We start from the raw sequence: 22,256 nt of genomic DNA, 5'->3' as shown, positions 1-22,256 counted from the left end.
CGCTGAAAGAAGAGCCTGATGCGTCCAGTGTGGACCTTACCGGGGTTCTCAGTTTATCCCCACCTTCGGCCGGAGATTCCGCTTCCTTGCGTCCGATTTCTCCGGACGTTACCGCGCCTAGTAGTACAGCCACGCCCATGTCCTCATTTTCCTCATTTCCGAGCGGCTTGACCTTCCTTCGCAGTGCTCTCTTCTGGCGCCGGCTTGGGGTCTTTCCAGCTTCACGGTGTCCGGGCCGCTTGGATCCATTTCCACATACTAGCGTTAAGCCAGTGGGGTCCACGTCACCAGCTACCCGTTCTTCCGCTTTTCTCGGTAAGTGTGTAGGAGAAGGTTCTGACAGGCAGGATTCAGCCAGTAGTCCCCCCGCCTTAGTGGCCGAAGTCTTCTTCTGCCGGGCCTTCCTCTTCCGTTTGCGGGAAGATTTGGGCTGTAGTAGTTGCTCCCAAGTTGAGAGTTTCCGTACTTTCCTTTCTGGCTAACTTCGCCTCTACTGTGTATATAATTATGGATATAAAATTTGGGCAATACTTTTTCATTTACAAAAAACTGCGCCCCCACTAAAGGCACTTTCGAGGAACTTTCCTAGTAGACTGAGATCGTATTCTCGAAGTGGTTTCACTTTGGCTCGCCGATAAACTTCGGCGTTCCTCCCAATCTTCTTGGTTTTCCAATTGCAGGAAAAACAGGTGCAATATCTTAAAATCCGCTGTTCGAATGCCTTATATTTGGATATAGTTTGGGTGCAGCAAGTACATCCACGCACGGTCAACGTAGTCAGTGTTAACAATTTCGTCGGGATACTGGATTTTCTCATGGCCATATACAGTTTTGCCCTGGCATGCTGCCATACATACTCAACCCATCGCTCCAATATGCCCATTCAGTCGGAAATCAGGTTTCCCTCTTTTTCTCGGCAGGATGAGTATGAAGGTGTATAAGGCTTCATCCTGGTAACTTCTTGGTAAAACTGCGCCTGGTGCGGTTGCTACCAAATATACAGAAACATTATAGATAGCAGTGCAATTGTATGTGATAAGGCAATATGTGGTGATGGTGTGTCCGATTTCTTCGGACACGGCTAAACCAATTATTACAAAATTCGGTGAAAGGGTGTGGCCTGTGAATCCTTTTGCATATAGCGGCTGGCGTCATTTTGTGTTTAAAGGAGGGCCATACATACGAATGGAGGGTGTGTCTTTTTTTCACAGAATATGGTAATGTAGGTTACCAAAGGGAAAGGGTTCGATTAGGAATTTTCGAAACTGATCTTATTCATGATATTGCGTAATACGTAGGGGAGTGAGGGCTTAAAATATGAGCTTCAAAAAGGGAAACAGGTATCTTACTCAGTATCTATCCAGCTGAGCAGTCTGAAAAATTTAAAATGAAATGCATCTATATGAAATCTAGGCCTCAAAATACATACCATTCCGATATCTGTTCAAGTAAAGTCAATAAACGCAATTACTATATTTTAGAAATTTGCCCGAAAACCCTCCTTAATTTCATCCTGGAAGTACAAGGCATTGGTATAAGGGTTATTATAGGGCAAAACTTGGGAACTTGAATGAAATCCAACTATTATTAACAAAGTAAGACGTGTATGACGTCATCATCATATAAAGTGAACTTATATGACATTTTAATTTTGATTTTTTTAGCTTTCTCTAGTTATTTGTACACCATTATCAATTACTCAAGAAAAATATGTGTATATCTGTATGTGTTAATTAAGTTTGCGCGTATTTTCCAATAGGATAGACATCCCGGCTTAATTCTCGCAGAAGTACCTGATGGTAGAGATGTCGATCTGGTCAAAAAGTTAATTAGAACAATAGAAGGAAACAACATAGATGAAGTCAGCTGTGCTTTCGATAGAGGCGATATTAGCCTCCAGGGATTTAAGGGAATTAAATTTTTTAAATGCCAAATAATGAGTAGTCCTCTTCCTCAGTAACTTTTTGTTCCAAGCCATATTAAGATATATGAGCCATAAAAACTCATTATTCGGCATTTAAGAAATAAAATTGTGTCTTTTTTCCATTATAAAACAAGCCGAAAAAACGACATACACAACAGAAGAAATAATATGACGACACCTCCGGCGAGACCTGCTGGGGTTTGTCAACGCAAAAGAGGTTCAAATTAAGAAATGTGCAATGCCTATGACATGCAGCCAAGTTTCACACAGAAACACTACTTGCGGGTTGTGCTCGCCGAGGAACAGCTTAAACATTTGTCTAAGATTCTGACCCACTAAAGAATTGATGTTCAATTCAATGATTCTAACATCCATGATTAAACGCTAGGAGGTTCATCACCGTGTTGAACATCACCATAAACTTCGAGATTGTTCAACGAATAGCCGAACATCAGGAATAACCCAACTCCCCGAGAAGTCGATACGGTCAGGTTACCGCTGCAGATTGCTTCGCTGAAAAAAACGGGTGGCCAAGTGAAAGAAGTATTGATATCGTATAGCGTTTGTTGGATTGAATTGGATTGGACCGGAATTGACGGACTGGTTTATGGGTTAACTCCTTGCCATAGTTTTGACAAAGTTAGGGCACTTGATACAGTTGGCGCAGTTCACGCACTTGTAACTTTCGTCCACCACCTTGAGCGCTCTCCTGCCCCGTATGTGTCATTACATTTGGCGCAACGATATTGGAGGTGATAGTTCGGTACCGCGTGCCCGACACGCTGCCAGTTTGTTGACGATTCGCTCTAAGCAGACCAAGATGCGATTTATCGGCATTGGTATGAGCTCATCGATCTCGAAGGAGGCATCAGACTCAATAAGTTAGCCTTCGTTGTAACGAAGGGTTTGAGCACGTTGGAGATGCCTTACGCCTTAAGATCATCCGCAAGCTCTTTATCTCCAGGCTAGCGATCGCAACTTCTACGGATGATATTCTGGAGTATATAAAGAGCAAAGTTGGTTTACTTTCTCCTCTATCCTCCGTCAAACTGTCAAAAGACAACGACACCGACCGGGTGATTGCATCTTTCAAGGTGACTTATCCACACGAAGTTGACGTCCTCGGCAACACTTCTTTCTGGCCTGAAGGTGTATTCATCAAGCCATACAAGCACCCCAATTTGCGTGCAACCCGCCTGCCTCGCCGAGCTATATAACTGGATCCATGTTTACTGTCCGTCTGTTTTATCAGAACGTTAGGGGTTTAAGAACCAAGCTGGGGGCCTTCAATTTACCCGCCCTGGCTCAGCAACACCATGTCATCTGTATCTCCGAAACCGGACAGGACAATGCCATATTCAACTCCGAGCTTCCCGAAACGTACTCCATTTTCCGCTGTGCCAGGGACCGGCATGCATCTTGTAAGTCCACCGGCGGTGGTCCTAATTGCAATGAAAGATACACTCCCCACCGAACTCGTCTTCTCCTCCTCTGGCTTTCTTTTTGATTGTGTTGCTCTTCGTGTCTTCCCGCCTAACTTCATCCCGTTCATTGTATCTTGTGCAAATGTCCCCTGTGCTTGCCCTTACCACATGTATGAAGAATTGTTTGATAGTTTGTCTGAACTCCTTACTGTCACATTTCCTTCACTCCCTTTCTTCCCTTGAGAAGATTTTAACCTTCTCATGCCCCACTGGCCTAATCATCTTAGCCTTCCAATTCCTTCCAACAACCTCTCCCATTCTTCCCTTCTACTTTCTCCAATTATGAACACTTGCTCTGCCCTGAATTTCAACACCACTAAAAATTCCTTCTCGATCTCTTCCTTCCCAACCTCCCCGAGCGCCACCTTTCTTTATTTCCTTGTATGTCCGTATGTCAAAGCTGACGCTCACCACCCGCGGTTGAATTTGAAGCTGAGCTCCCTCGCTCGAAACCCAAAACCAAGCGTAAATCTACTAAGTTCAACTTCCGCAAAGCCAATTTCAGCTTTAGCGTCTTTCAACTGAGTACATATATTAAGCAAATCATCGTGCGATCAAGCTCCAAACACCTTTTACAATATTCTGTCCGATCCCCTCTCCTGTTATGTCCCTTCTTCCCCTCCATGCCTACGTTATTACCCAACTTGGTTCAGAACCGAAATTCTTGTTAACATTCGCCTGAAACACACACTGCGGCAAAAGTTTCGAGCTTCTAAGAATGACGCCGACCTTGGTCACTTTAAGGAAATACGCTATACGCCCTACTAGTCAATGGTCAGAAAAGCGTGTAAAAGGTACTTAACTTAAAGCCCTTTTGGTCTCAAGCTCGCAATTATCGTAATCCCACTCAACCTCTCCCTTCTATCAGTTTCACTGACTCCACTGCCAACTCCCCACAACATTCCTGCGACTTTCTCTGCACCTACTTCTCTTCCGTGTTTTCTCCCTCGAGGCCACCACCCTCTACACCTCTCATAACTGCAGACTGCTCCGAATTTCTGACCATTCCTCTCCTTACGCCTTCCATGGTTGAGTTCCTCATTGGTAATCTTCACCCCAATGTCTGACTTGACCCCGATGCGCTTCCTAACCTCTTCCTCCTTAACTGTAGGAAATTACATTTCCATCTCCCTGAGTATAATCTATAACGAAAGTCGAGATGAATGCTACTTTCCCCTCTCTGGAAAGAGGCCCTTATTATCCCTATCCTCAAGAGTGACTCTTGCTGTGAACTACTCCCTCCTCTTCCTCCAAAATCCTAGAAAGATATGCCAACAACTGGTTGACCGCGCACTTCGGTCACCTCATTGTCAAAGAGCAGCATGGTTTCGTGGAACATAGATCTACAGCTTCAAACCTTCTGGTCTTTACCAACTTTCTTGCTAAATGCTTTAATTCACGACATGAGGTACATGCTATTTATACCGATTTCTCCAAAGGCTTTGATACCGTTAACCATAACATTCTCCTTTGTAAACTTTCATTATTAAACTTCCCTCCGACAGTCATCTCCTTTCGTCCTATCTCTCATACCGTTCCTGCAAAGTTTGTTTTCATGGTTACTCATCTCGTTCCTTCTGTTCTTCCTCTGGTGAATCCCAACGCTCTATACCTGGCCCGCTACTCTTCCTATTTTTTATCAAACCTTGCCTCCATTCAGACCTGCCCGTATTTGCTTTAAGCAGACGACCTTAAATTGTTTGCCTCTGTTTCGTTTTCGCTGGACTGTGGTCTTTTGCAATTCAACCTTGATAATTTAGTCCGTTTGTGTTCGGTCAACAAGTTAACACTGAATGTCAACAAATGCCACTGGATGTGCTATTCGCTGAAACCCTCCCCAACATCAATTTCCCATTCTCTCACTGGACAACCCCTTTCACTACTGATCTCCTCCAAGACCTGGGTGTAATATTCGACGACAAACTTCGTTGACATCATCAATAAGAGCATCCAAAATGTCTTGTTTTATCCTGCGTCCTTCCTCCGACTTTACCTCAATTTAGCCCTCCTTAACACTCTTCTATTCCCTCGTCAGAAACATCCTTGAATATTTCTGTGTAGTCTGGTCCCACTTCCGCATTTGTGACTGCGCGCTCTTGAAGTTGTACAACGCAAATTCACCCGGACGCTCTTTTACAAAAAGAACCTTCCACCCTTCCACGGGTTGATTATCCGTCACGACTCCGTACCCTCAATCTCCCCTCCCCACATTAACACCGTATCTTCTTTAATATCTCTACTCTTTTCAAACTCTGCAATTGTCTGATGGACTGCTCCACCAACTCGGATATTACTTTCCGTATCGGCTCGCCTCATAACACACGTAGTGGGGATATTTTTGATATACCCTTAGCGGAGCCCGAAAGTTACTTCCACTCTCCGATCCCGAGGCTATACCGGTTCTACAACGCCCTACAGCTTGAGTCCTTCGACTCTATTTTAAGCGTAGAATAAGCCATTCGCTTGCTCCTCCCTCTGAAGACAATATGTAACAAAGAACTGGTTTTCTGTGTATTGTTCACGAAGCGGTTTTGAGACATTTTCATTTCATTTCATTTTATTTATTTCCAATTAGTGTCGCTAGTGGGATTGTTTTGCCCTGCTCATGCAGTCTTCTAATTTTTGGGTTTGGATGGTTTTCAAGTTTATTGAAAAACCGGCCCGTAATGTAGAGAATATATTCTCTAATGGGGTCTATATTTGCTCGCCGGTATACTATGGCGTTCCTGCCGCACTTCTTAGTTCTTAGTTAGGGGAAGGGACATCAGCAGTGAAAATATTGTATAAAGTAGGGACCAGAAATGGATCCCTGCGGCACCCCAGAAGTAACCTGCAAGAGATCGGAAATCTCATTTCCGACACTGACGTAAAAATGTCTATCCTCGAATAAACTGATGGCAAGTCTGATCGTCGGGATTGGGAATTCGTATTTGATCAGTTTATAGATTAACCCTTTTATACAGACGGAATCAAAGGCCTTTTCTAAATCCAGAGCGCAAGCTACCGTGGGTTTGTTATTGACATTAAGTCTGCTGGCCACAGTCTCGTGGAGGTAGCTCAGGGCGTGCTGTGCTCCGTGTTTAGCACGGAAACCGAACTGATGGTCTGAAATAATGTTGTTAAGATTGCAGTATTGGACCAGCCCTATGGTCCATGCTCTCTCAAAAAGCTTCCCCAGGTTAGATAGAAGTGAAACGGGTCTGAAGTTACCAGGTTCACAGGAGACACCTCCTTTCCGAATGGCTATAATTTTGGCTATTTTCCAGGTGAATAGGAAGTAGCCATTATTAATGCAGTTATTAAAAACCGCAAGCAGGAACTTAATGGAGGCTACTGGAAGATTTTTTAAGACGAAATTCGAAATTCCATCTAGGCCTGCTGACTTTTTACCGTTAAGGTTATGGGTAATAGCAGTGAGTTGTGATAAACTCAGAAATTTGCTCGAATCGGTAGGCTTGTTGGAAGGGTTCTGGGCAGAAAAAGACGTGATTCTGTAGCAGTTCCTAGAAGTGAAATCTCTGACTGTTGAATAAACAGTCTTAGTGAGAGCCGTTCTGTTGCTCGGAGGTGTTGCGTTGAAGAATTCCCCAAGTGTTTTTGCTTTCTCAGCATCACTGCAGACTCGCACTTTGTTTTGGGTTAGAACAAAGTTGCGGGCTTTGTATTTCCCGGTTAGCCTGTTGATATTTTGGAACATATTAGCTCCAGGCTTAATGTCTGCAAGTTTGCGGGTCAATTCCTTGCTACGGAAGGTCGCCATCATACCACAGATTAGCGTACTAAGACAGTTAATCCGGGAGAGTAATGCTTTATACTCCGCATTTATTTTATTCTCGTACTCGTGAAATTTGCGCTTAAGATTACGCCTCCAAATCTGCCTAACTTTCAAGTGGAGCATTATCTCATGTGGAAGAGCATTGAATTCAAACTCATCGACTTTTATCAGCTTAGAGTTTCTGCGTGTAGCAGTGTCAATAGCGTCAGACGCCAAGTTAATAGCCTCGTCGATTTCTTTGTCCGACAGATTGCGATTATTTGAGAGCTTTTTCAAGTTGAGGTTTGGTGCTAACTCAGCCCTGAATTTATCCCAGTCAGTGTGGGGGAAAGACCTAATTGTGGTCATTACTCTCTTTTTCAGAGAAAGAGGTGAGGACAGTTTGAGATTGGCCGCGAAATGGTCGGACATGCCTGGTAAGGCATCACCTGATATTACCTAAAAGCTTTGCTTCATTTCCATAGACAGAAGGAAGTAGTCTAATATAGATTGACTACTGGGCCTTGACGGAGAATTCGGCAAGACCATCACGAGATTGGTAGGCGAGAAAGGGTCGTGGATCCATTTGAGTAGGGTTTTCCCATTACAGTTAATAGCCGTGTCGCCCCAGTGAGTGTGCCTGGAGTTGAAGTCGCCTCCAAAGACAAGGTAAATAGATTTCAACTGGAGATCGCTCAAGACTTTTAAGTCATGGCCCAGTTCCTCATTTCTAGATTGGCACCTAATATAAACGGAGACAATGAGAACCCGTTTATTGCCAGCCGTTTTAATGAAAGCCGCCGCGGCGGAACAGGTTAGCAGGTTGTCTATGGCGACTTCCTCGAATTCATAATCTTTTTTGATTAATAGAGCAGAGCCGGTGTAGTTATCGTCCCGGATGGTATTATATCCGGTGAAGTTCACGTCATGCCTGCTTTTAAGATGGGTCTCCGAAACGCAATAAATGTCTGCTTTCAGAGAGTCGATCATCACCTGGGCAGTGGCACGTTTGGCGTGAGATACAAGGGACGCGGAGTTGAAAGTAACGATACTTAGCTCCATAAATTAAGAATAAGTTTAATGGGAGCGAATTGCCGTTGTTCATTCGTGCTGGCTGAGGTGAGGGCTCCAACCAATTCACGGAATGCAGCGGGCTGGGTTGGGAGAGACTTTGTTGGAGGTGGAGGTGCAGGGACCACCCGGGGCAGTGATTGTTTCATGGCTTCGCCGTAAGATATGCCTGGTTTGGCCAAACTTTGCGACAGTTGTGCTACTGCCTGTTTGGTCTGATGTGCTTCTTTAGATTTGCGGACTTTGGCAGCTTCTTTTCGGGCCAGCATATCTTTATATGCTGGGCAACCGTGGAAGCTGGCGGGATGTCCGACTTTGCCGCAGTTGCAGCATTGCGGCACCTCCGTTGAGGAGCGTGGGCAGTCGCCACGCGGATGTTTTGTGGTGCATTTAACGCACCGATGTACAATTTTGAGCAACGTGCCCAAAATTTTGACAATTGAAACATTGAATCTGTCCCAACGGTCTTATTTTTTCTAAGGTAACTTTCTGGCGTAGAATGTGTTTCACCATGATGGCGTCGTTGAGCTCTTGAGAGGGCTCGAAGGTCAATATAAAAAGTCCCGATTGAGACTTCATTGGGAGAGAAGGATTCCCCTTGTGTAGAGCTCTGTCCTTATTTGTCAGGAAGTTGGCTACAGACCGGATTTTAAGCTGCGGATGCTCAGCTTTGAGTTCCGCCAGAATTTCTACAGCATCGGTTTCCAGATGTAATCCTCGAATAATGAGGGACTGCGTCCTCAGGGATTGAGGGGTGCTAGTTGTGGCGTTTAAGCCTTGCTCTTTGATGAGAGCGAAGATTTTGCCGTGATCCTCGATGGATTCGGCGAAAATGAGGGTCTTATCCGCCCTCGTGTTCTTGAACGTTGCCTTTATCCCTTTTGCCTTAAGGGACTTAAGCAGAACAGGAACATTTAATGAATATCCGGTAATCACCGGTATCTTTTGCTTCTTTGGTTTCTGAGCGGGGGTTGGGGTAATATTTGCCTGGGGAGTGCTTTCACTAATCTTAACACTTTTGGCACTAACCATACTCCTTTTTGGCTTACGTCCTGTGACGAAGTTGAATGGGTCTTCGTCCTCCGATGTTGCAGCAGTGATGTTGCTCGTTACGGTCTGCCCGGAGCTCCGCGATCACCTCCTTCAGCACTTTTGTTATCTCGAGCAAATTTGCTCGATTCTCGTCTCCGGGGCTCGGGCCCCCGGTCTTCGCCCTCTTGGCGGACATTTTGTCCCCAAGCCCGTCCTGCGTTGATGTCAGGAATTCGGTTCACTAAAAAAAAACAATCGCATGTAAATTATACTTTAATATACGGTGCCTCAATAATATTGAGATCCACTGTATATTGTTAACAGAACGATACTTCTACTACTTTGTTTAATTGCTCTACAGAGCACTCCGCACTCCGTCACTTTTGTCGCTTTTTAATTTTCACGTCCGTTCACTACGAGATCTCGAAGCGAACTGGTTTTGAGACACAGACCCGAAATGGCACTTTACCGATTTTGATAAGGTTTCATTTTCAACAAACAATTATAAATCGACCATTATCAACTTTAGAGGTATAATTCTTTATAAAATTGCCAAGAATATGGACCAACATTTGGGATGCTATCATATTTTTAAGGGTGCCTTTTTCTGCATTATTTGTGAAAAAAACTTGTGAAAATTAAATCGTTTTTTTTCAATAGCTGCCATATTTTTTATTTTGATTATTGTCACCTGTATTCAAGCTCATATTCTAAGAAAATAAGCTAAGAATGTAAAATTAAAAACTTGTTAGCTTCAGATAAAAATTGGAGTCGTTTACAACAAAAAACCCCAAAAGTTCCTCGGAATATGACTATAAGTGATGTCCAAAATGGACGGAATTTCAATTAATTTTTTGGAAAAACAAGCAAAAAAGGAAATATATTTTCTTAGCATCAAACCAAATTCAGTAAAACGTTTTAGATAGCCATAAACCAATTCGAAATCCCAGTTGCTTGCCAAAATAATTAAGGTTTATTCTCTGGAATTAAAAATATTATAATCCTTTGGCCCTAAGTAAGGTGATAACTTTTAAGAATATTGGCGAAAGCTATTAAAAATGTTTCAAATATAAAATCCTCTTAAAAGTTAAAGAAAAGATAAGTTGGATATCGTTTAGAAAATCTAAAATTGGTCTGCATATATAGGGTGGGAAAAGGGCAGGATTTGTCAATCGTACAAGCATCCTAAACGTGAGATAGTCTATAATCCGAACACTTTGGTTTTAACAACTACCTTATTGCTGCCTGGGCGTTACTTTGCAACTGCTAAATTCGGTGCCGCTTATTCTTTATAAAAAGATTGTTGTATTTGAAATCTGTGTGTCAGGATGAGTCAACTTAGCCGATCCAATTGCAAGGAGGTACGTATAATCACTACTTTATAACGTAACCATGTCATGTATGGCTACCAAAAATTAAAAAAACCGCTTCGTATTTGTTATAGATATAATTCTAATCGTACAAATCCTTTTTATCCCTTCCAGAGTTTCGACCTTGTTCTCCGTGTTCGTGATAAGGAAATTCCAGTGCACAAGCTGAAGTTGGTCGGTGCTAGCAAATACTTCGAAAGTCTTTTCAGTGGTAAGTAACCAAAACTCCTTACTTTCATATGACTTCGTTTGGGTAGAGGCATAACCACTATTTGTTTCTCTTTAGGTTGCTTCGCCGATTCGGGGAAAAATGTCATAGAACTGGATCAGTTTGAAACGGCAATGGTGGAAATGGTTGTGGAATTCATTTATACTGGAAAGATGGAGTTGTCTATCGATATGATAGTTGATATCTTCGAAGTAGCTGACTTTTTACAAGTGGAGAACCTATTGCAGCTTTGCGACCGCTTCTTCATTGACTCTGCAAGTTCAGTCAATTGCGTCGACTTCTGGAAATTTGCAGGTAAGCTGAGTTTTCATATAACACATACCGTAGAGTCCAATGGTGAAATCATCCCCATATGTGTGCCCATATTAAATATGATAGTAATATATCTTTAATTTATTTTCAGATTTCTACGGTCGGACTTCATTACGAACCCATCTACAAACATATATCTGGAAATCTTTCGAAGATGTGACGAAGACAACCGACTTCCTGGAGCTGGAATTTGAAGATGTAAGTATAACCACAAAATTTATTTGGGAGCAAAGTCGTAACCGTATTCCTTTCTACCCCTAAAACAGTTAAAGTCTCTGATGACTGACCCCGAAATGAGTGAATTCGAACAGCTCCATCCCTATGAGATGATGTTCTCAGCTTCAATGCTGTGGATAAACCATGATGTAACCATGCGACGTGTATACATAGGACGCCTCCTGGAGCTACTCAAAGACGAGGAGATCAGAGACAGTTTTCTACAGGATGTGATTATGCCGAACGAGTTGATTACGGAATATTTTGCTAATGGGAGGTGGCTGGTAGAAAAATGTTACGGATCGAGTTGATCCTGACATCGACGTGCGTGATTTGCGTGATTTTGGTTAATTTGAATAATATAAGCATATAAGCAAAATTAATTATTTTGGAAATCAATATTTAATTGCAATTATATATACCAAAAGATCTAATTATAAATATGCTGGTTTTAGCGCTCCTTTTTGCGATTGGGTTCTTATCCCCAATTCCCGCCCATTCCTGCGAAGCTCGCATTAACCGTTCCTCTTCATTCTTTAATATCATAGTCATGAATCCTACGGGTTCTGACCCGTATAAAAACGCCCCTGCTCCCTTTTTAGCTAGTTTGTCCGCTGCCTCATCGCCTTCCAACCCAAAACGGCCTGGAACCCAGACTATCCAGACCTAGCCGAGCGTAATCGGCCTGTGTATGACGTATACTTATACCATGCCATGTAACCTTACGTTTTAGAACGATTATTTTTCATTTTATTTATTTCCAATTAGTGTCTTACATCTGATATATTACATACAATAGCACTTAATATTCATATAGTGCTTAGCCTCTTTGCACTTCTACCAGGCAAGGTGTGTCGAAGAGGGACAGAATTATTGATTTTAGGTCAGGGTTCAGTATCTGGCACGGCCTAAGGAAAGTCGCTAGTGGTCTTCTAATTTTTGGGTTTGGATGGTTTTCAAGTTTATTGAAAAACCGCTCCGTAATGTTGAGAATATATTCTCTAATGGGATCTATATTCGCTCGCCGGTATACTATGGCGTTCCTGCCGCACTTCTTAGTTTTCCAATTGTAAGACAATCCAGTGCAATGTCTTAATACACGGCGTTCGAAAGACATGCATTTATCCATGGCTTTCGAAGAGCAAGTGATCCACGAAGGGGCTCCGTAGCATATGATGGGCCTGATAAGAGTCTTATATAGGATCAGCTTAGTTTTGGTGCTTAGACCCACTTTTTTGCGAAGAAGAAAGTAGATCTTGCGCAATGCACCATTTGCTTTTCCAATGTCGAGTTTAACATTGTCGTTAAATCTTAGGAATTTGTTGAAATTAATTGCTGGATATTTGATCGATTTCGACCCTCTTATTCCCGATTTCCAGTGCAGGGCAGGGCAGTGATTGTGATGGCTTGCGACAGTTGTGCTACTGCCTGTTTGGTCTGCTGTGCCTCTTTAGTTGCTGGGCAACCGCGGAAGCTGGCGGGATGCCCGACTTTGCCGCAGTTGCAGCATTACGGCACCTCCGTTGAGGGGCGTGGGCAGTCGCCACGCGGGTGTTTTTGGTGCACTTAACGCACCGATGTACAATTTTGAGCAACGTGCCCAAAATTTTGACAATTGAAACATTGAATCTGTCCCAACGGTCTTATTTTTTCTAAGGTGTAGAATGTATTTCACCTTGAAGGCGTCGTTGAGCTCTTGAGAGGACTCGATTTAGAACGTTAGTTCTAATAGTTAGAATCGAGAAGATCAGAGACAGTTGGCTATGATTTTCTATACCGTTTTGAATACGAAAGATGCCAGGCAAATTGGCGTGAAAGATTTAGGGTGAAAAGGATGCTTTTTACCTACTCTCCCTGGTATATATCGCAGGGCTATGCTGCCCCTTACTCATCCTCAGAAGAGACTCTAATATGATTTCGAGGCCTCTCTGGATTAGCGCTGGAAAAATGCAATAAATAACATAGACCGCAACATAACTTTCACAATGGAAAAGGAAGATAACCAACGGATAGCGTTTTTGGACCTATAGTAAGAAACAACAATAAACTCGAGTTTGACATATACAGAAAGGAAAATCACACACAGCGAACCATACCAAGGACATCGAAATACACATATGAGCAAAAAATGGCGGCTTACTACAGTATGATACATCGGTTGCTAGCGACACCATTGACAGAAGAGCGATTCAAAAAAGAAATAATTTACAAAAAAAACGTGGCGGTGAAAAATGAATATAGCAAGCGGGGAATAGATAGAATATTACGTAAAAAGCAAAATAGAATAAACAGGGACCAACTTACAACGCTCTACAAACAACAAACAAGTCGGAATACCGGAAGCTCGTGCTTCAGGTATAAAGGTTTTGTGTTCATCTTAGGTAGGAAATTTCAATGCACATTTTTCTATCCGTGTATAACTACAAATTCAACATAATCTTTCATATTCAAACTACGAGACACCCTCACACGCTCACCCTAAACAAACTGTAAATTTTCGAATACTGTACACATATATGCACGTATATAAATGGATCGTACCCATATTTCCGATTTACTTCTTATATCTATTTGAATTAGGCACTACCCGCAAAGTTCATTAGCACGCATATATTATATACCTACATACACACATGTCTGGTTGACAAATAACTAAAAAACTAAAACAAAATAATTCTCTGTGACCCAATTCAAAGGAACTCATTTCGTTGTGGTATTGACGAATTGATATGTGATGATGACGTCATGCAGGTTATAGAGTTTACGAAATTCACAAAAAATTGTGAAGTTTCACCCCCTATAACTTTGTTAATAATAGTTGGATTTTCTTCAAACTTGACCAAACTGTGCATTATGTTCTTCTTTACACGCATGTACTTCTGGGATGAACATAAGGAAGGTGCCGGGTAAATTTCTAAAATGTGGAAATATACTATTATTAACTTTATTTGTGCAGATATCGGAACCGGATATATTTTGAGGCCTAGATTTCGTAGAGATGCACCACTGTGATTTTCTTCAGATTTTTCGGTTGGATAGGTTCTGAGAACGAGACCTGTTACACTTTTTGGGGGTCATATTTTGCGCCCTCACTCCCCTATATTTCACCCAACATCAAATATTGAACCAGTTTCGAAAAGTCCTAATTGAGACCTTTCATTTGATATCCCACATGGCTACATTCTGTGAAAAGAAAAATTTGCACCCTCCATTCACATGTATGGGGAGCCCCCCTTAAACTTAACACAAAATGGCGCCACTTACTGCATGTAAAGGGAACACCAGGTTACATACTCTCATCAATTTTCATGACAATCGGTCTAGCCGTTTCCGAATAAATCGGGTGTGACAGACAGACGGACAGACAGACACCGTCTCGATTCTATTATAATAAGGTTTTCTTTCACACAAAACCTTAAAAAGGGATACTGCTCCTATCAAAGCGAACATTACGTTTTCATCGCTAACGGAGAAAATAAGGAATACGCTCTCAAAACACAACATCGAAACAGTAAGTACAAGCACTAACAGACAACTGAGGACTAAGCTAGGTTCAACCAAAGACAAATTGAAACAAGTCGGGAAACCGGAAGCTGGACGCTTCAGGTATGAAAGGTTTTGTGTATTTCTTAGTACGTAGCACATAATATATCCATATATTATGTGAGAGTATCCACTTTCGGGTGATATTGACATTCATAGTCTTCAATTTTCAAAGAAGCAACAAATTTGAGGTATTATAACTTTGTTAGTAATAGTGCGATTTCCACCAAACTTGTTATATATATATATATTATAGCCTATATCACTGCAAAATTTCATGGTACTAGGATGGACATAAGGGGGGTTTCTAACCAATTACACAAAATTGTAGTAATATACTATTATTAACTTTATTTAAACAGATATCGGCATGGAAGGTATGTCGGTGCCCAGGCACCATATAGTGGCAGCTTCCTGATTTTTTTCAGTTTTTTCGGTTGGGTAATCTGTCTGAGAATGGGTTCGTTAAAAAAATTACCACTTTCAACCCCCCGAACTCCCCACCTTTTCAACAAATGTCAAAACTAAGATCGGCTTTGAAAAGTACTAATCGAGACCTTTAATTTGATACCCCACATGACTATATTTGATGAAAAAAAATTTTACACCCCCCTTTTGCATGTATGGGGACCCCCCCTTAAATTCAACGTAAAAGGATGTAATTCACTGTATGCGTGAGCGTTCACAGTTCCCACCTTTCTACCAAATTTGGTGTCAATCGCTATAACCGTCTCCGAGGAAAATGCGTGTGACGGACAGACAGACAGACGGTAAACCGATTTTAATAAGGTTTTGTGTTTACACAAAACGTTAAAAAGAAGACATGAGTGGAATCTATAAGGTCAACTGCCCAGAATGTGAAAAAGTATACATTGGGCAGACTAAAAGACTAGTGACCACTAGATTCGAGGTAGAGAGTACAACAAACGAAAAAGCGACGATCCTCGAAACTTCAAGTCTATGGTTGCAAGGCATATGGTTGAAGAGGGACATGCCCTAACGATGGGCAATGTTGATGTTATAAAGCGAGTGCGAAAACCCCATCTCCTAGCTGCAGCAGAAACCATTCGTACGGTAGAGGTTTATCTGGGCTCTTAGTACTGGCTCCGTTATTGTCTGGAGATCTTCTCTACTGTGTGTATCGCTCTCCTCCCCCGACATGACGCCTTTCCTGCACCGTCGCTGTCCACCCTGAGCCCTAGAAGTCCTAGGTCTAGGTCGCCCAGCTTTTACTCTTCACTGAGCAGTAGGTCTACTTCCCTGGCTGATCCAGTCCTTTTCATCTCTATGGCTTTTGAGGCTTCTTCGGGTACCTCGGTATGCTTTTCACCCGGTGTCTCCTCCGAGGTGTCATTCCTCCGCTTTTCAGAGTGCACGTGCACAGGTATGTTGTCAAATCGATAATTGCTAACGACCTATGACGTTTGATTGCCTCCAGGGATCGGTCATCCACCCCGATCATGAGGAGTTCACCCTTGCCCTCCACTTTGCGTCTAAAGACTTTTCATAATCGTGTATGGAGATCCTCATTTAGGGAGGTTAGAAGGTCCATGAAATCTTCCATCTCTATTGTTGCGGCTTTCGGGAGAAAAACTGTCAGCAAGTGTGCTCCTGGTATATTATCCCCAGCACATGTTGACAATTTTCCTCCTTCCCAATCTGACAATTTACGAATTATGGTCCCAAGCAACTCTGCAGTGTTTTCCGTCGCGTAATCCACCAGTATATATCCATCCCTGGAATATCTACCTAATGATAAGGTCTTCGATAGTTTTCTGCTCCTCACACTTCCTGATTCTTGCCTTCACCCCTAATATGCCTGGGTTTTCTCCCCTCAGGTTCAGGTTTGGATTCTTTGGGAGCATTCCCTTCATGCGAACTAATCTCTGCTGCTCCGCGCTTTCTTAGCTCCGATATATATGGCTTAGGTCTATCCTGAGCTTCCGTAAGGGCTTCCTGTGGTATCAGGCCTTCTTTCAGGTAACGACCTGTCTCCAAGTTGACGTCTGACATATTTATCTCAGACTTGCTTTTGCATGTTTCTCTCTGCTTTTTAAGCAGTGGTGTTCGTTGGTTGTTGTCCTCTCAGTATACCCCTTCTCCCTTCTTGGGTGTAATCATCTCCGCCTGGTTAACCAGTTTGTATGCAATAAGGGGTCTTGTTTCTTCGGCAGCAGTTTTTTTTATTTTAATACAGGTATTCATTTGATTCCCACGAGTATATGGGTTAGGAAGTCCGCTGTGCCGGCCTTGAGAAGAGGCAACTCCCTATCAAAGATAGTTAAGTTGGCCTCAGGGAGCTATGTACCGCGTCAGTCTATCCTGCAATATCGATCACATGCACTCACCAAATTTTGTTTTACCTTTCTTTACGTCTTGCCTGGGAGTCTACGTTCCTCCTCTACTACGTAGCGCTAGCCGGTTCTAAGATGACCCATTCGTCGACCACTCTAGGATAGTGGATTACATTGGTTAGCCTCTAGAGTAGTGGATTAAATTGGTTAGCCATGAAAGGAGTTATCATCCTTTCTTTAAGCTCTACCTATTCATTGTCACTTCAGCCTCCTCGTCAAAAAGCCTATCCCTCAAGGTTGTATGGGGGATAGTGTCCCCTGATATGGTGAAAACTGGTGGTAAAGGGGCTTTCGCGTAACAGTGCTAGCCACTTTCTATATATGAGCTATGTTGATCTAGGAATTGATCGATGCTTTCAATACTCTGCGGTTAAATGGAGATAGGACCAATTGCTGGTATTCATCTTCGGTCACATTCTGATTGTTTCCATTTTCAAACCCAGATCCATTTGCTCAAGGTCAATAGATCAGCGAGAATAAGCAGCACTCCCACCCATTCATACGATTAGGAAAAGGACAAATATTGGTAATAAAATGCAACCACTACTCCATAATAGACAAAACCCTTTAGAATATGACCTCAATACATCAAGTGACTTGTATGCCGTTCTAGTTTGTTCTAATTTTAGCAATCAGTTTCTACGCAATTTCCCTTCAGGTTAGCCCAGCTCATTCCAGATATTTAAACTCCGTGTGCTGCTCCGTAATATTTCGCGAGGTATTTTTGGCGAGCGACAATTCTTAAGGTGAAATCAATCGACGATCCAGAAGCATTTAAGTTATTACCTTTGGCCAAATGATGCTATTGATCCCAGGGCAAAAAAGTAGATTGGTCCCCACGATGGAGCATAAAACCCGGAAAATGCCTGCTTAACCGATTCCAACAGCTCTACTACAAAACCCTTTTCCCAAGTGGTGCGTGGCTTTCCCATTGGGTGGCGCCTTTCGAATACCCTAATCAGTATGCGCTTGTCGTCCATCCTTCCAACCCAACGCGGCCTGGAACCCAGAGCATCCAGACCTAGCCGAGGGTATTCGGCCTTCCGTACTCGCAATCTGTCTATGGCGTATACTTATACCATACCATGTAACTAGTACCCCGCACTGTGGACAACCTTGAGTATTGTTCATCAAAATAGAATTATTATTATTATTGGTACTTCTATGTGCCTGCTATCTAGGTTTCCCTCATCCAGAAAACCAGTGTGTCTCCTACTCCCTTGTGGCTCAGGGCATCACCAAATGGGGAGCAATTTAATCCTTCTTTTTTTGGTCCGGTCTTCTCTCTACTCTTTTGCTAGTTTCCAGTTCTCCGTTCTTCCCATTTTATTTATTGTTGAGGTGTCAGGCAGAATGTTATAGCCTGCGGCGTGGGATAGGACCCCGGGAAATGAGTTCTCAGAAGCAAGTGCCCTCCTCAGTTTGTAGAAGGCTCATCCGACACCTTCCAATTACTGTCCATCCCGTTCATTAGAGTATTTCCTAGACTTATGTCTAGTACCTCTTGTCTAGTGATGGTCACAAATGTTGGTGTGTTCCCTAAGTTATATATTATATATAAACTTATTGCTCAGAATAAATTCAAGAAGGTACTCACATCTTCGATTGGTGTCGCTGCTTCCCCAGACTTCGTGAAGGGCATTGCAGACGAGGATAAGTGGCAACGCCCTCTTTTCACAGTATTTCATCACTTTAACGACTTGTTCCGGTGGAGCCCGGATTTCGTCCACGCCAGCCTCTCGAGTGGTCTTCCCGGGTTCCAATGAAGCTTGGATAGCCACAAGGTCCCCGGTCAGGAACTCTGAAAGACATATATACTTCAAATTACGTTTAAGAATAATGCAGGTTTTTGGGTTTTTACAAGAGCAGTCCCAAATTACCTGCATGCTTTCTCCTTGCAGACCGTGAATCTGCCCCAGGTACCCTCAGAGCTCCTGAGCCAGCACTATTCCCATGTTCTCCTTGGAACTTGCCATTGCAATTACCGCAGATGTAGTTTTCGCATGGCGGAGTTTTATCTGAGCTATCTTAGTGCTGGCCATTGGCTCCGTTATTGTATAGATGTCTTCTCTACTGTTGAAGTATCGCCATCCTCCTCCGACATGGCCCTTTCCTGCGCGTTGCTATCCATCCTGCGCCCCAGAAGTCCTTGGTCTAAGTAATCCAGATTCTGCTCTTCACTGGGCAGTATATCCACTTCTTTGGTTGATCCAGTCCTTTTCACCTCTATGGTTTTTGAGACTTCTTTGGAGACCTTGGTATGCTTTTCTCCCGGTATCTCCTCTGAGGTGTCTTTCCTCAGTTCCATTTGTGCTCCTGGTATATCACCCTCAGTACATGTTAACCTGTTCGAAAATGTATCCCGGTGAGACCCAAACGTAACATAGCCATTCTTACCGATATCCAGCGGCCATCAAGGCCTTGTACTCAATGACGACATCCTTCAGGCTGGTGAGGCAGTGCAGTGACGCGCGGAACAGTCTGGGCGGCACGCTCAAAGTCTGGGTTCCCCGGCATAGGAACATAGAGGGGAATGAACGGCAGGTCAGGCAGGGCTCTGCTATTGACAGCCCTTCAGCGGATACAGTCAGTACCTCGCTGGGTGGAGTCAACTCGCACTACCTAGCAGTTGCGGACCTTAGATGGCAAAGGTTTACCAGCGGTGGAGGATTTGGCCCGCTTATAACATAGCCCGATCACGAGAGCTCTTGTGCCAGACGCATGCAGATTGCGGCGGTCTGCACGGGCCAGTGGTCCTTAGGGGACCATACCGCCAGGCCCGGCACATCCTACAATTCGCATTGCAGAAGCTGCGGAGAAGGAAGAGAAACGCTCATGCACTTTCTCCGCGATTGTCCAGCTCTAGCTAGAGTCAGGCTGCGGACACTGGGCAAACTTTGGGGACCTCAGAGAGATTTCTAGCGGCAGAGTGGGAGAGCTGATTTCCTTCGTAAAGACTACAGGCTGGCTGCTCTCATAACAGTAGTCACGATCTTAGAAGTTTGTGGTGTTAAAACGTTTATCTGCATTCGTTGAACTTTTGCCCATCCTGGTATCCATCCCCGGTGATCTAACGTAGAATTCAGTGTTTCCTGAAAATTCGTTGTAGAGCATTTCCCAGGAACCCTTTTACATTCTAAAGTCGTTAAAACCAAGTACTCCAGCGATTCCGAGTTCAAAGGAGGCAGCTCATTACTTCTCATTAATAATGGAAGGAGTGACAATCAAACGAAATAACTACATAACTAAACTTCTAGGATCAAATCTGTGTTGTTTTTGTGAGCTAGCTACGTACAAATGGAATTGCTGTGTAACGAAATATACAAAGCGGGGTATACCTCAAGCGAGACAGAAGACACAATGTTTTTATTGGAAAATGCACTTTATCATTGACTCATAAAATAATCAGTTACACTAACATCGAAATTTAAAAGAATTTAAGAACTGATTTTTAAGATAATACCTACATACATAATACGTTATGTACGAACCATAAAAACCCAAAATCGGTTACTATCGTCCATTATGGAAATTTCTCTTGATATCACGATCAATTTCTTCGGCGATTGAACCTAACATTAAAATTGTTCCACAGCCATTTCTTAGCAGCATCATTTTCCGTCATCAATTTATTGTCTAGAATTACTTCGTTTAGAAACTGTGCGCTGATCTCCTCGGGTCTTATTAACCGCAGGAGTCTTCCTATGTACCAACGTCGCTCTATTACTTTGTATCTGATCCAATGCATTACAGCTAAGTAAACCATCTCATAGCGTTGAGGGGCTTCGGAGTATTTCAATCTGACATCACTGAGTAGACGCTTTACCTGTTTTTTGGGGTAGAGAAGACACGGTTGTTACCTGGCACTCAACCAAATTTTAATATTATTCTTACATGCTCCACCTCCAACTCGAGGAAATCGGTTGTCTTCATCACATCATTCAAAGAGTTGGATATAAACGTTCGAAGATAAATTCGTAATGGTTGCACGTTGTAGAATTCTGAAACAATGGAGGCATTTAGCGATTAAACCAATCTTGGAGGGAATCAAGGAATTTAATTTGAATGTCGCTTGTCATGGTGGAGTCCAGTTCCAACGACACATGTGCCTTAGTTACCTGCTAACTTCCAGAACGGAATGCAACTGGTCAAATTCACGGAGCCTAGCATGAACCCAACGCAAAGCGTCGGCAACTCAGGCAATTTTAGGAAAACTGCCATTTGGAAGACACCCGTTACCGTATTTGTGCAAAGTTCAATCCTTCCAGTGTTCGAGTATTTCGAAACCATTTCCACAATCACAGGATCAAACTGATTCATTTCTATGACTTTTTATCTACAATCTACGAAGTAACCTAAGGAGAAACAAGGCATGATTGCCATGTGGGTGATGGTAGTAGGCGAACTCAAGGACTTTTTGGTTACTTACCAAGTATTTGTAATTAGTATTTGCTAGCGTAGCTTTGTACACTGGACAATAAGGTCAAAACACGATAACGAACAGAAAACAATTGGCACAATTAGAGTTACATCCACTGCAAACACGAATCGAGTTCTCTAGATTTCTGGGAGCAAACCAGTTTTAAACCGTTAAAACTCATGTTTCTATTATGAGGAAATTGTCATACCGTTTTCTATTTAGAACCTCGCTAACGACTTTTTCAAGGTGATTGTCTGCGCTGAATTAATACATCTTGGCGCAAACCACAGGCTTTGAATTCAGCAGACTTTTTAGAATCAATAAATACACCAAATTTAAAGTGGTAATCTAAATCTTAAAAATGGAAATAGAATAAGGACCACCTAGCTCAGATAGCAAAACAGTATTTCCCCAATCGAAATGTCCTGTGCATGTACTTGTTGGAATAATAAATCCCATCTCAGACGATCCCAAGCCCGGTTGTTAGTTAGTTTAGTTTAGTTTACTGGGGGAAGCCGCAGCTCCCAGCACTCAGGCCATTGTTAGG

At 42.8% G+C, this 22,256-nt stretch overlaps 2 protein-coding genes across 2 annotated transcripts; one reads left to right on the top strand and one right to left on the bottom strand.

Moving 5' to 3' along the window:
* Positions 1 to 10,421: 10,421 nt before the first annotated feature.
* Positions 10,422 to 11,775, top strand: LOC119659868 (kelch-like protein 28). The gene is made up of 5 exons (XM_038068182.1): positions 10,422 to 10,626; positions 10,750 to 10,846; positions 10,922 to 11,158; positions 11,268 to 11,374; positions 11,443 to 11,775. The coding sequence occupies exons 1-5, from the start codon at positions 10,594 to 10,596 to the stop codon at positions 11,701 to 11,703; spliced, it is 735 nt and encodes a 244-aa protein (XP_037924110.1). The 5' UTR covers positions 10,422 to 10,593; the 3' UTR covers positions 11,704 to 11,775.
* Positions 11,776 to 20,652: 8,877 nt separating this feature from the next.
* Positions 20,653 to 21,878, bottom strand: LOC119659725 (kelch repeat and BTB domain-containing protein 3-like). The gene is made up of 4 exons (XM_038067982.1): positions 21,719 to 21,878; positions 21,408 to 21,644; positions 21,184 to 21,290; positions 20,653 to 21,115 (listed from the first exon to the last, which is right to left on the bottom strand). The coding sequence occupies exons 2-4, from the start codon at positions 21,607 to 21,609 to the stop codon at positions 20,840 to 20,842; spliced, it is 585 nt and encodes a 194-aa protein (XP_037923910.1). The 5' UTR covers positions 21,610 to 21,644; positions 21,719 to 21,878; the 3' UTR covers positions 20,653 to 20,839.
* Between the last annotated feature and the right edge of the window lie 378 nt (positions 21,879 to 22,256).

This window comes from Hermetia illucens, chromosome 6 (assembly GCF_905115235.1).
Source record: "Hermetia illucens chromosome 6, iHerIll2.2.curated.20191125, whole genome shotgun sequence".
Lineage (NCBI taxonomy): Eukaryota > Metazoa > Arthropoda > Insecta > Diptera > Stratiomyidae > Hermetia > Hermetia illucens.
The sequence above is the reverse complement of the archived record's forward strand: the minus strand, read 5'-3'. Positions and strand labels throughout refer to the sequence as shown.